The 11,939-nt window shown below is 33.6% G+C and overlaps 1 protein-coding gene across 1 annotated transcript; it reads left to right on the top strand.

Moving 5' to 3' along the window:
* Positions 1-5,215: 5,215 nt before the first annotated feature.
* On the top strand, positions 5,216-11,641 carry LOC146940911 (RUN/FYVE domain protein). Its single transcript, XM_085754680.1, has 7 exons — positions 5,216-5,303; positions 5,799-6,085; positions 6,201-6,309; positions 6,609-6,729; positions 6,877-7,629; positions 8,577-10,500; positions 10,845-11,641. The coding sequence occupies exons 2-7, from the start codon at positions 5,890-5,892 to the stop codon at positions 11,273-11,275; spliced, it is 3,534 nt and encodes a 1,177-aa protein (XP_085610806.1). The 5' UTR covers positions 5,216-5,303; positions 5,799-5,889; the 3' UTR covers positions 11,276-11,641.
* Positions 11,642-11,939: the final 298 nt, after the last annotated feature.

Here is an 11,939-nt window from a genome sequence, read left to right as displayed (position 1 = left end):
TTGGAATAGGCTATTTCTAAAAACTCTAAATTGTTAGTATAAAGATATGCAAAAGTAGCTTTTTAAGGTATTATTATATTTTTACTTGACTTTTATTTCAAACTAGACTCTTGACCCGTGCTACCGCACGGACCTTTTCAAGAAGAAGTTAAATGAATAAGTCGCAACAATGTAAACATATATAGTTTAATAGAAGTCATATAAAAATTAAAAAATAAAATGAATTGACAATTGATTTCATCGGTTATGGCCATTATTTGATGGTGAAATGTCAAAAATTTAAAATTACAAAACAGGTTGACACTATTAAAAATTACAAAAGAAATTAATAGAGATAAATGTTGCAATAAAAATAAAAATCTTCATAACATTTGAATCTTACCAAAACATCTATTTACTTTTAGCAGATCCAAAAACATACTCCACCCGGTCACATTTATAAGCAAAAATGCACTTTTTAAGTTCATTGAATAAATAATGAATTTGGTCTATATATTGACCAAATACATTAAGTATTGAATGAATCTAAAAAGTGATTTTTTTGCTTATAAATGTGACCGGAGGGAGTAATTTATTAAGCTTATTTGTTTGCTTTTTGATAACAAAAGTTAGGAAAATATTTTTTTTAAAAGGAAAATTAACACACATGTTAGCATGATCTCGAAAATCAAAATAAGTAGAACTATAACTAATAATTAAGACCCGTTAACTATAAAAAACCACATATTTTACTGATATTAACTAAAATTTGAAGTAAAATTGGTGATGTCCTTTTTTCAGTTTACAATAGGATCCCTTTAAAATTTGAGGCTTAAAGTCAATTATATAATCCAGAAGAATAATTATTTATATATAAGTCAAAATATATGTATTAAGTTTAGAGATATATACAAAGAATTTCCCATTTTTTACCATTAAACAATAGAATTTTCCATTTTAGAATCTCAACAATAATAACGTGGAGTGGCTTAAACTTTCTATTTTTTGGTCATTGCTACTATCTTTCATCCATTGAGAATCATGCTATGAGTATCCTATTTCTTTTCTCTTTCTGAAAAGCTTTTTGGTTACATTCTCTTTCTGAAATGCTACAATATGAATCTGTCAATGTGAAAGAAAAAAAATTAATACCAGTAAAAAAGAAACAGCTTTAACTTGTAAGAAACAACAACACAATGATACATATACACATCTCATATTCCCTAACACTTATTCAACACCCTATTTTATCTTTATGATCAAAAGTTTATGCATAAGAAAAACAACAAAAGATTCATATTCATCCAATAAAACACATTTAAGTTTTTTTTGCAAAAAAAAAAAAAAAAGATTCATATATTTCAAATGAGGATTAGTGCTATTACATATAGTTTTTTGGCTCCCCAATTCCATTATATTGGGGAAAAAATGTTGTGGAATATACAAAGAACTTAGATATCAAGGACTAAAGCTAATATTATTTCAAAAATAAAAAGGACTAAAACTAATATGCAAAATGGAGTTATATATGCCCTTGTCAATGTCAGAGTCATGAGTGATCACTCTATTTATATGTTGATGGGATAAATTAAAGGTGAAATCCTATTTATAATTTTATATAGTTCGGATGGCTTCAAATAACACAATATACCCAACTTTTTGTCTCTGCATCAAAAGGCTCTGAAGTATTATCCTCCTTATCAATCATTGTTGAGAATTTTTTTGGTAAAAATCCCCAAAAAGATTATTAAACTGTTTCTAATCAAACCCATAAAACAAAATAAAAAATGAAAATGAAAGATGATTCAACTTACATAATTTGTAGATGAGGGAATTTGGATGAATATTAAAGACAATACACACTTGAATCTGCAATAGTGAGGAGGGACAACATCAATGTAATTGTAGCCCAAACCATGTTGTCGATGAAGAACAGTCCTAAAACTCACTATTCCAAAGCAAATTAAGAAAACAATTTGTACCTCGAACGAATCAATAATCCATTTTAGCCATTCAGATACAAATTAAGAAAAAGGTCAACAATTGAAGATAAACCAACTATCCTCAAAAGAAAAGGAATTGCACATGAATAAAAATGATGAGAGAAAATTACCTTAACGACAAAATATTCAAGACGACAGCGAGGTAAACAGAAGGAGCGGCGCTGGTACAACATTAAGAAACTGAGTGATACAGAAAACAGGAAATTAAAGATCATCCTCGCTGCTCCTTGAGTAGGCCTTCTAGCGCGCTGCATAAAAAGAGAATAACAAATTGTTACCACATTGATTCAAGTCCAGCACAGGAAACAAAAACGACATTGTTGCATTCTTACTTCCCTAACATGAAACTGAATGCAAATCCTTTTGTATTGAAGTCGTAATTCATTCACAATTTTGTCAAAATCAGTGACTGGATTTAGATTCAAAGGAGCTGCACAAAAAAACACCAAGCAACTCATTAGAACCAAATATATTCAATGAAACATGATTAGATTGATTAGAACAGAAATTGTATGGAAATCCATTAAGATTAACTGTACCACAAAGGTATGTGCACGCCACTATTTATACCGGACTCATAGACAAAATGAATTTGAATCATGGTGACATGTGTACACAATGAATTGGGGAGTTGGAGAGACTTCTCGTGGAATATAAATTCACTTGCTGCATGGAGAGATATGGTAGGCCACATTAAATGTTTAATGGATCAGTGGGTAGTTGGCAGGAATGACCGAAATTAATGCAAGAAAATTTTGTTAATTTTGTTAATAAAGGTTGGAGCGATCTGTATTGTCAAAAAAATAGGAGTGGATATGCAACAGATAAATGGGAGTGGAATTTGTTAAGAAGGACTGTAGCGACAGATAAGAGTGGATATGCAACAGATTTGTGGTTTTTATTGTTAATAATATTTTGTTAATAGGAGTGGATAGGAACAATTTGTTAATATGAGTTATTTTTTTTATGTTTATCTGTTTAGTAGGAAGCGATTAGGAACAATACGATTTTTGGCTTGCAAAAAAATAGGGTTAATAGGGTTAAACAAATCGGAATTAAGCTTTAGGGTTAAAACAGTAAATTTTAGCGATAGGATTTAGGTTAAAATTAGAGCTAAAATAAGCTTTCGGGTTAACTTTTATAGATAAATAGATTAGGGTAGAAAATATTTGCTTCATAAAAAGAAAGGCAGGAGGATAGGAATAAAATTGGTGCGATGCATTTTTTTAGATGAAATTTGTTATGTTAAATAATTGCAAACCTAAAAGTGTAGAAAATATTTGCTTAAAAAAAAAAGAAGGATAGGAATAAAAAAAAAAGGAGGATAGGAATTTAAAAAAAAATAATAAGGATTCGGCCGGCCAAAAGGAGGATAGGAATAAAAAAAAAAGGATGATAGGAATTAAAAAAAAATAAGGATTCGAAAAAAAAAAGGAGGATAGGAATAAAAAAAAGGAGGATAGGAATTAAAAAAAAAAATAATAAGGATTCGGATGGCCAAAATTATAGCAAACTTGATAACAAAATTCGGCTGGCATTAATTAAGTAAGATGATCAATGGCCAAAATTGAATGGCGCCTAAATGTGCAAGATCCAATGGCTCAGAAAAGTGGAGGGAGAAATGGGAGGAAAATATTAGGGTTAGAAATAGCTTTAGGGGTTAAGCTTTATTATATAAGATACATAAATAAAAATTGCTATTAAAAATTATTACGTGTTTTTAGTATATAATTTGTCAATTTCAAATTTTATCAATCACTTCTATTACTCCTTTCAATAAACCTAATAACATATAGTAGTATATTTTAAAACACAGTTAGTTTTTTTTAAACAAAATTTGTTTTTTGTTATGTGCAAATTTAAATTTTAGCGAAGTTAAATTTTGTTCCATTTATAATGGTTTCATGATAATATTAATTGAATAATTGAAATTTTATAAATAAGATTAAAATGTTTAAAGAAAACAAAAAAAACAAAAGACTATATGAATGTTAAAAAAGATGGAAGATTACGTGCAAACTAATATGAACTTATTGAAGACGAGAATCGTGTGTCATAATTTGTTGTTATATATAATTGGCTGTTATATGAGAAAATAATAATACATCAAATTCATTGAAAAGAAAAGGACTATATGCAACAAAACATGGATTTATAGATGAATAAATATAAATATGAATGTACAACAGAAGAAAAAAACTCCAAAAATTCAATGGATTGGAGAATACTATTCAAACGACGATTAGAAAATAATAAAAGGAATAAAATTAAAATACATGTCAATATGAGTTTAACTCGGTTGAAGAGACATTATATAATAAATGCAGGGTCGACTTCAAATCTCAGACACCTCATTTATATAAGATGAATCTATAGCCACTTTACTAGTACTTAAAAAAAACGTAAAATACCCTTTTTAATTTATATACTTACATGTACATGTCCTTTTATATACTTACATGAATAAATAGTGTGTTTTTATTTGTAACCACCAATGTGTAAGAAAATTAGCATTGAACGGAGTTGACGCGAAGTTATCGAATTCGAATCTTCCCGTTTAAAGTGTTTTCTCTAGAAAATGAACATTTTTAAAGTTGTCAAATATTTGTTGGATTCTACAATTGTGAATGTCATCAATTAAGAAATAAACTTTATGCATTAACAGATTTTTGCCGTTGAAGATAAGGTTACATCTAATACAATACTTATACGCTTTTTTCTTAATACTGTTATTTAAAGTTATAGTGTACACTCTTCTTTATTAAAAATAAATAAAGTCTTTTTTTAAGAGCAAAAAAAATAAAGTTGTATACTCTGCCTTATTCACATGTCTTACATATTTTTTTTGACAGACATGTCTTACTTTATTTATGCAAAATATGATTGTTTACCTTACAAAAAATAAAAAGAAAAAAATAATTTGGATGCTTGCTGTAGAGGGAAGCAGGAAAATCCAACAACAACATGTGTTTTTGGTATTATTCTTAAATTCCAGTCTATAATTGTAAGAAGAAGGGAGAAAAAAAAGTGTGTTTTTATTTTAACTTTTAAAAAACAAGTACTTAGTACTGAATTTGTGAGGAGAGAGAGAAGAAAAGAACAATTTGTGTGTGTTTTATTTTCATGTTTGTTCCAACCGTTGGATCATTGGGGTGTTTTCGATCTGTACTTTGGTCGCTGAGACATAGCCATGAATGCTATAGATCCGAGTGTCTGATACAACAACATTCGTCGCATTGTTATTGGCATTCAACCTCATACTTGGGATCTTAACCTTACTGTTCTACCTTCTAACTTTGTCTTTGAATCAATTTTGACTTGGTAAGTCAAGTTCTACTACTTCAATGCTTATCTCCTTTTTCAACTTCAATGGTTGCTTAATTGCTTTTCAACTTCAATTTTGGGTTTCAATTAGGTCTTTCAGTTTCATAATTGGGATCTTTCAGTTGTTTATGTTTTAGGGTTTCAAAGGGTCAATTTTGTTTTTGGATTTTTTTTTTTTTGTATGTGTATGAATGTTGAGTCATTATTGAGAAATTATTCATTTTTTTAATGGTACAGTTGTTGCTGCTTCCAATGAGTTACTATTTTAATATGTTGAATTTGATTTCATTTGTTATATGGAATATATGATGTTTAGTTGACTCAGTCATAATCATTATCATGACAGTGTTTATTGGGTATTTAGCAATAGCTGTTAAACTAATCTAAGAACCAATAGAACATGGCTAATGGCGAATAAAAGCTTTCACTTTCTTGTTTTTTGTTTGGTTTTGTTTTTGCTGACAGTGATGGTTGGGGTTGAATTTGTTGTAGGCTTGAAATAAATTTATGGGTGCTGCTTGTTAGTTTTTTTTTTGGAGGCGTCAAAGTAACACCTGCCCTGATACTGAATTGGGTAGTGGAGATGCCGCCTTCCCCAGCGATGAGATACTCTCCGGGGAGAGAGGCGAGAGGAGATGGTCACAAGCGGAGGCACAGTCTTGAAAGTGGAATACTTTTCCGGGAGAAAGATGACGATCTTACTTTGTTCAATGAAATGCAGTCTAGAGAAAGAGATACTTTTTTGCTTCAGTCTTCTGATGACTTGGAAGATTCATTCGGTAATTTTCTTTGGTCATTTCTTATCGAAGATAAGGTGCCGTTCTTTGGTTTCTTCATTTGGGGTGATATTCATTCATATATTTCTTACTTTTATCTTTGGGTATTATTTTACAGCTACAAGGCTGAGACATTTTTCTGAAGTAAACGTTGGAATCTCCATTCCTGGTCGGCGATTAAACAGTGACTTGCTCAATGTAGATGGTGACAAGAATGACTATGACTGGTGGGCCATATTCCTTATGTTTTACTTTCATCTATTGAATCACATTGTGTATTGTCATCGAATTATGTATTTCTGATTCTAACTGTTCTTTATTTCACATGAATAATCATTCACGCGGCTGTGCAATAACTCAAGTTCTTTAGTTGATCCTAACTATTTGCAACTTTATTTATATGTTAAGCATGCATAGATGTGGTTAGAATACAATGCCAGTTTTTTTTATCACAAAGGTTGAGACTTTGATTTCTGGTCATTACTGCTAACATCACTGATGCCATATCTGTATCATTCATTTAAAGGTTATTGACACCCCCGGATACGCCACTGTTTCCTTCATTAGATGAAGATCCACCACCTACTAATGTTGCAAGCAGAGGAAGACCTCAGAGTAAACCCATTACTATATCAAGATCTTCTACGGTGAGATTTTGAATCCATTTATATTATTATGTTCCTGCATATTAAATTATTTGGTAAAGTTCCTTTAATTTTTTTTTTTCCATCTCAAATAATGTAATTGAGCTTAGACTACTCATTCATCATACGTTGGATGCCATTGTGTTTCAGATGGAAAAAAGTCGCAGAAGCAGTAGGGGCAGTGCAAGTCCAAATCGTTTAAGTCCATCTCCTCGTTCGGGAACTAATACATTGCAAGCAAGGGGAAGGCCTTCATCAGTGCCAAATTACAGTCCAACCTCCTCAACTTTACGAAATGCTACTCCAACAAGAAGACCATCACCACCTCCAAATAAGCCCACGACACCTGCTTCTAAGTCCTCCACTTATACTCCACGGAGATTGAGCACTGGTTCCAGTGGCTCTGTTGCCTCATCTGGAGTTAGGGGAACTTCCCCAGTTAAGACAAGTCGTGGAAACTCTTCATCACCAAAGATAAGGGCATGGCAAACTAATATACCCGGCTTCTCTTCTGAAGCTCCTCCCAATCTTCGTACTTCTTTGGCTGATCGACCAGCAACGTATGTAAGGGGTTCATCTCCAGCATCAAGAAATGGTAGGGACTCCATGTCCAAAGTCAGCAGGCAATCAATGTCTCCAACTCCTTCTAGGAGTAGTAGCTCTATTCAAAGTCACGATCGAGACCCATTCAGCTCACGCAGCAAAGGTTCCATTGCATCATCTGGTGATGATGATCTTGACTCTCTTCAGTCCATCCCAGTGGGTAGCTTAGACAGACTGAGTTCAAGAAGGGATGGTTCATTTTCAATCAACAGAACTCCTGCCATGTCCAGGAAATCACCCAGGACGGCGTCCCCAAATTCTGCTCCTAAAAAATCATTCGACTCTGCTTTCCGGCAAATGGTATTTTTGTCATCTAATTCACTTAAATTAATTTCCTTTCTCAATCACTATGGGTTGACAGCCAATTTATTGGCAGGAAATCACGAAGTGTTTAATTTTCATACCACTTAAGAATTACCACTCTGGACTCAATAAGCAAAAAAGTGCATTCATTTGTTATACTCAAATATGTTATTATTCCAAAAATATTCTTATATTAATTACTTAATATTGTGAGATGACCATTATAGTTAGGGGTAGGTTAGTAAATGTACTTGTTTACATGAAATCAAGAAAATTAGATGCACTTAACTACCATCCTTAATAAGGGTGAAAGTATGCAATTTTGCTTATAATTTAGTACGGAGGGAGTAGTGCCTTTAAGGCAGTAACCTCTTGTGCATCTTCAACAATCTCCCCCTCTCCCTTTACACTTACGTGCACGAATGCACCATCTCTTTTTTGCACTTTCCTGGTTACAAATTGGAAACCCTACAGATTAACTATCCTTCTAAGGCTATCATTCTTTAGCACTATCTGATTTTTTTATTCTCTCTTTATGCCTGATTTCGGGTGCATGTTTTCTTACCTGTATATATTAATTTGTTTAAAATGCACTTATTAGGCCACTATTCCGAGCTAGTGGTTCTTATTACGTCATGGATTCTTACTAAGTCATAATTGAGTTTATTTAGTGGCCTTGTGTATAATATAACATGCTTGAACTAGAAATGGCATGGAACTGGGTTTTCCATTGGTTGATACTCAGGTATTTGAAACCTTGGTGATCTTTGTGGTTTTGGTGTAAATATTAACAAGGAAATTTTGGCGTCCTATATAATTGAACCTATGCAATTCTCCATGCTCCTCCATCATTCCCTTTAACCATGATTTCTTGTTGAATATCGTTTAGTAATCACATTTAATATCTACTCACTTTTGTTATTTGCCATTAAAATGTTATGCAGGATAGGAAAAGCCCTCAAAACATGTTCAGGCCACTTTTATCAAGTGCTCCAAGTACAACCCTTTATGCTGGAAATTCAAATTCTGCACATCGTTCCCTTGTATATAGGAACTCCTCCATTGCAACAAGCGGCAATGCAACCTCCGATCGAGTTACAGCTATTGCTCTAGATACTGAAGGAATTGACCATAATCAAGACGATACGGCAAGTGAAACTGATAAGATGTTATATCCTGATTTAGATGAAGAAGTATTTGCCTTTGATAAGATGGATGAATTAAATGCAAATATTAAGCATGAAATCGACGAGCAATCAGTCAATATCCTGCAAAATCAAAGCAGAGGCCCCAATACAGTTTTTGGTCCAACTGAAGCTGAGGGTTCTGTTTACCATGCTCATATTGACGCCGAAGGCAATGAAAGTTCAGAAACATCACATGTCAGAGATGTCATTTCTGAAATTGGTAGTTTTGAAAATACAGCAATCTGTTCTCAATGTGGTTGTTGTTATCAAGTCATTAATCAAACTGAGGAGAATATTGAACTTTGTCCCCAATGCAGCAGGAAAGCCACATTGTTGAGAGCCATCCTTCCTGAGACAATGTTGGCTGTATCTGAAGGTTCTTCAATGATTTCTGCGAACATGCCCAAAGAAGAAAAATCATTAGCTGAAACAAGCCAACTACGGGCTGCATCTGAACTTCCTCAAGAGACTGATACGGATAACTTGAGGTTTCCCCTTGGCGAACATGGTTTTGAAGAAAATCAAACTTCATGCAGTGAACTAAACCAGGTTCACTCACAAAACAGTTCAATTCCAAGTTCATTGAGGGATGGAGGTAAGAAGTTACCTACAAACCAGCTAGAGATGAACCAATCAGAAGTTGATTACAAGAAGCACAACGATGAATTCGAGGATCAGCCATTGGATCACTACAGTGATCGCCCAAATATGAACACGGACCCCATGGTCGGCACCGGCATTTCTGTATTGCTGAAAAGGTCCAGCAGCAACAAAGGACCTATAGTTCGTGCCAGGACTTTTACTGCCACAACCATATCTTACGATGATCTGTCTCTTTCAAGAGACAGTGTAAACAGTGTTAGAAGTTCAACGAGACCTGGCAGTTATTCTGCCTCATCATCGACTGATTTCAGCTCTACTAGACAATCAGAGTTTCGTATACACAGGCAGTTGAGTGGCAGGAAATTGGATGCAGACTGCGGATATGACTTAAGGATTAAGCCTCCAAGCCCCAGTTCATCTTTGTCTATAACTTCAAGCCATTCTCACCAGGAAGTAGGCCTTGCTACTCGAGAAGCTTCTGGTAACGCAGAATGTAGCCTTGTGGAGGAGATACCTCAAGTTCTGCAAGAAACTCAAGCTTCAGGAAATGCAATGACAGATGTAGTTGGTGCTTCTCCTATCGATTCAACTTATGTTGAAGAAGATAAACTAGAAAATGGTGACAGTAGTAGAGGAAACAATGCTTGCTGCTCAGAATTTTTAAGTCAGGAAGCTGTTTTTCAGCCTGATGAAAACTTAGTAACATCATTTCCAAATCCTGGGGATTGTATTTCCTATGAAAATGTTGAAGATCATCCAAATAATGCACGGAGTGTCTCAAATACAGAAACGTCAGTTAAGGCTCCAGAGTTATCATGTCACGAGAAGCATGATGTGCGGAGTTCTAATGCTAATGAACTGAATGTTTCGGTTATTGCCAACTGTTCTACAATCACAGAATCAGAAATAGAAGGGGAAAACAATTGTGGGAATAATATCAACCTGGTGAATGATGATATGTCCCTGGTATCAAAGAGTGCCCTCGATGACTTCCAGGAATCTTCTGCTCGAAATCCTTCCAATGATTGCCACACTGCTTCTGTTTCAGAGGTCAATTTATCTGAGTCTCATGGCACTGGTATGGTATTTGCTGTATTGAAATTTCAATTAAAAGATATCAGTGTACAATGTTAACTATTGATATGCAAATATTTCCTCTGCCATTGCATAAAACTTTGGTCAGTTTTACGACAAAAAAAATTTATTTTATAGAATGACAATCTAATCACAGTAAAAATCTGCATCTTCTTGCTAATTGCGGGATACTAAAATATAGTATTGATTTTTTTAGAGTTAGGATATTTCTGATATTTTTTCCTGATTTTTTTTTCTGAAATTGTAAAATCAGTAATATAAAATTCTATATTTCTATAAAATTGGTACATGGACAATTTTTAACTGTTCTCTTATGCTTTATGGCAGAGGAATCAACAGTTACAGTGGAGTGTCAAGGTGCAGGCAACACTAGAAGCCTGACACTTGAAGAGGCAACAGATACAATACTTTTTTGCAGTTCTATCATCCATGATCTAGCATATAAAGCTGCAACAATAGCAATGGAAAATGAATCTTCCGATCCATTCGAAGGTTCTGAACCAACAGTAACTTTATTGGGGAAACCTGTTTCTGACAGAAAGGATGTTCGCAGACGTCCCGTGGGTAAGCGCACTATAAAAACTCCGAAGACCAGACAGAAGAGTGTGGAAATGGACGTCAAAACCGTTTCTGGCAAGACTGAGAATGATGAAAATATTGACGAGTCTTTCACAAATAATGTTGGGCTTCCTAACAAGTTAGATAATAGTATGAAGCCCCCAAAGCTTGAATCAAAGTGCAATTGCATCATAATGTGAGGGTGCAATGCTTTCAGTTCCTGCATAACTACAAGAGCTTAGCCAAGTTCTTACCCGTTAATATGGTTTTAATTTTGAAGGCTGATTTGATTGGGATAATAACCATTGCCAATTGGTTTAATGTTGATTCCATTCCAATATATTTTGTAACAAATGCCACGTTGTGTTTGACATAAATGTAAAGTTATTTTTTTTTATATTTTTTGTATTTTGTTAGTAGGCTATTATTAGTTAGAGGCATTTTGGAGGATTGTGCTATGTCTGTGCTTGTGCTCCTCCATTTGCCGCATTCTTGTTTGTTATTTCCATAATATCAGCTAAGTGATCCATTAAAGTGTGAAGTAGAAAAGCATTCATATTCATTGACATTGTGACTACTAATAATTTGCTATTCCCTTCTTTGGCTTGAGTGAGTGAACAAATATCCACGTGCAAGTTATGTGAAGTGTCTGTCCACGACAAGTGAAGTATATGTAGAATTATTTATTTATTTATTTATTTATTACTAGCATAAACTACACTTTTTTTTTTTGTTGATAAATTTATAAACTACACTATATAAACGACCTTCATTGTATAAATAAAAAATCAACAACAGCTGAAGCCTAAGAGTGATATGAAAGACCATAGATAAAAGACAGTAACTGAGGCCCTTGTTAGCTGT

Source organism: Medicago sativa, chromosome 3, assembly GCF_051527215.1.
Source record: "Medicago sativa cultivar Bolivia chromosome 3, Bolivia_mono, whole genome shotgun sequence".
Lineage (NCBI taxonomy): Eukaryota > Viridiplantae > Streptophyta > Magnoliopsida > Fabales > Fabaceae > Medicago > Medicago sativa.
Note: the sequence above shows the minus strand (reverse complement) of the source record. Positions and strands in the feature narration are given on the sequence as shown.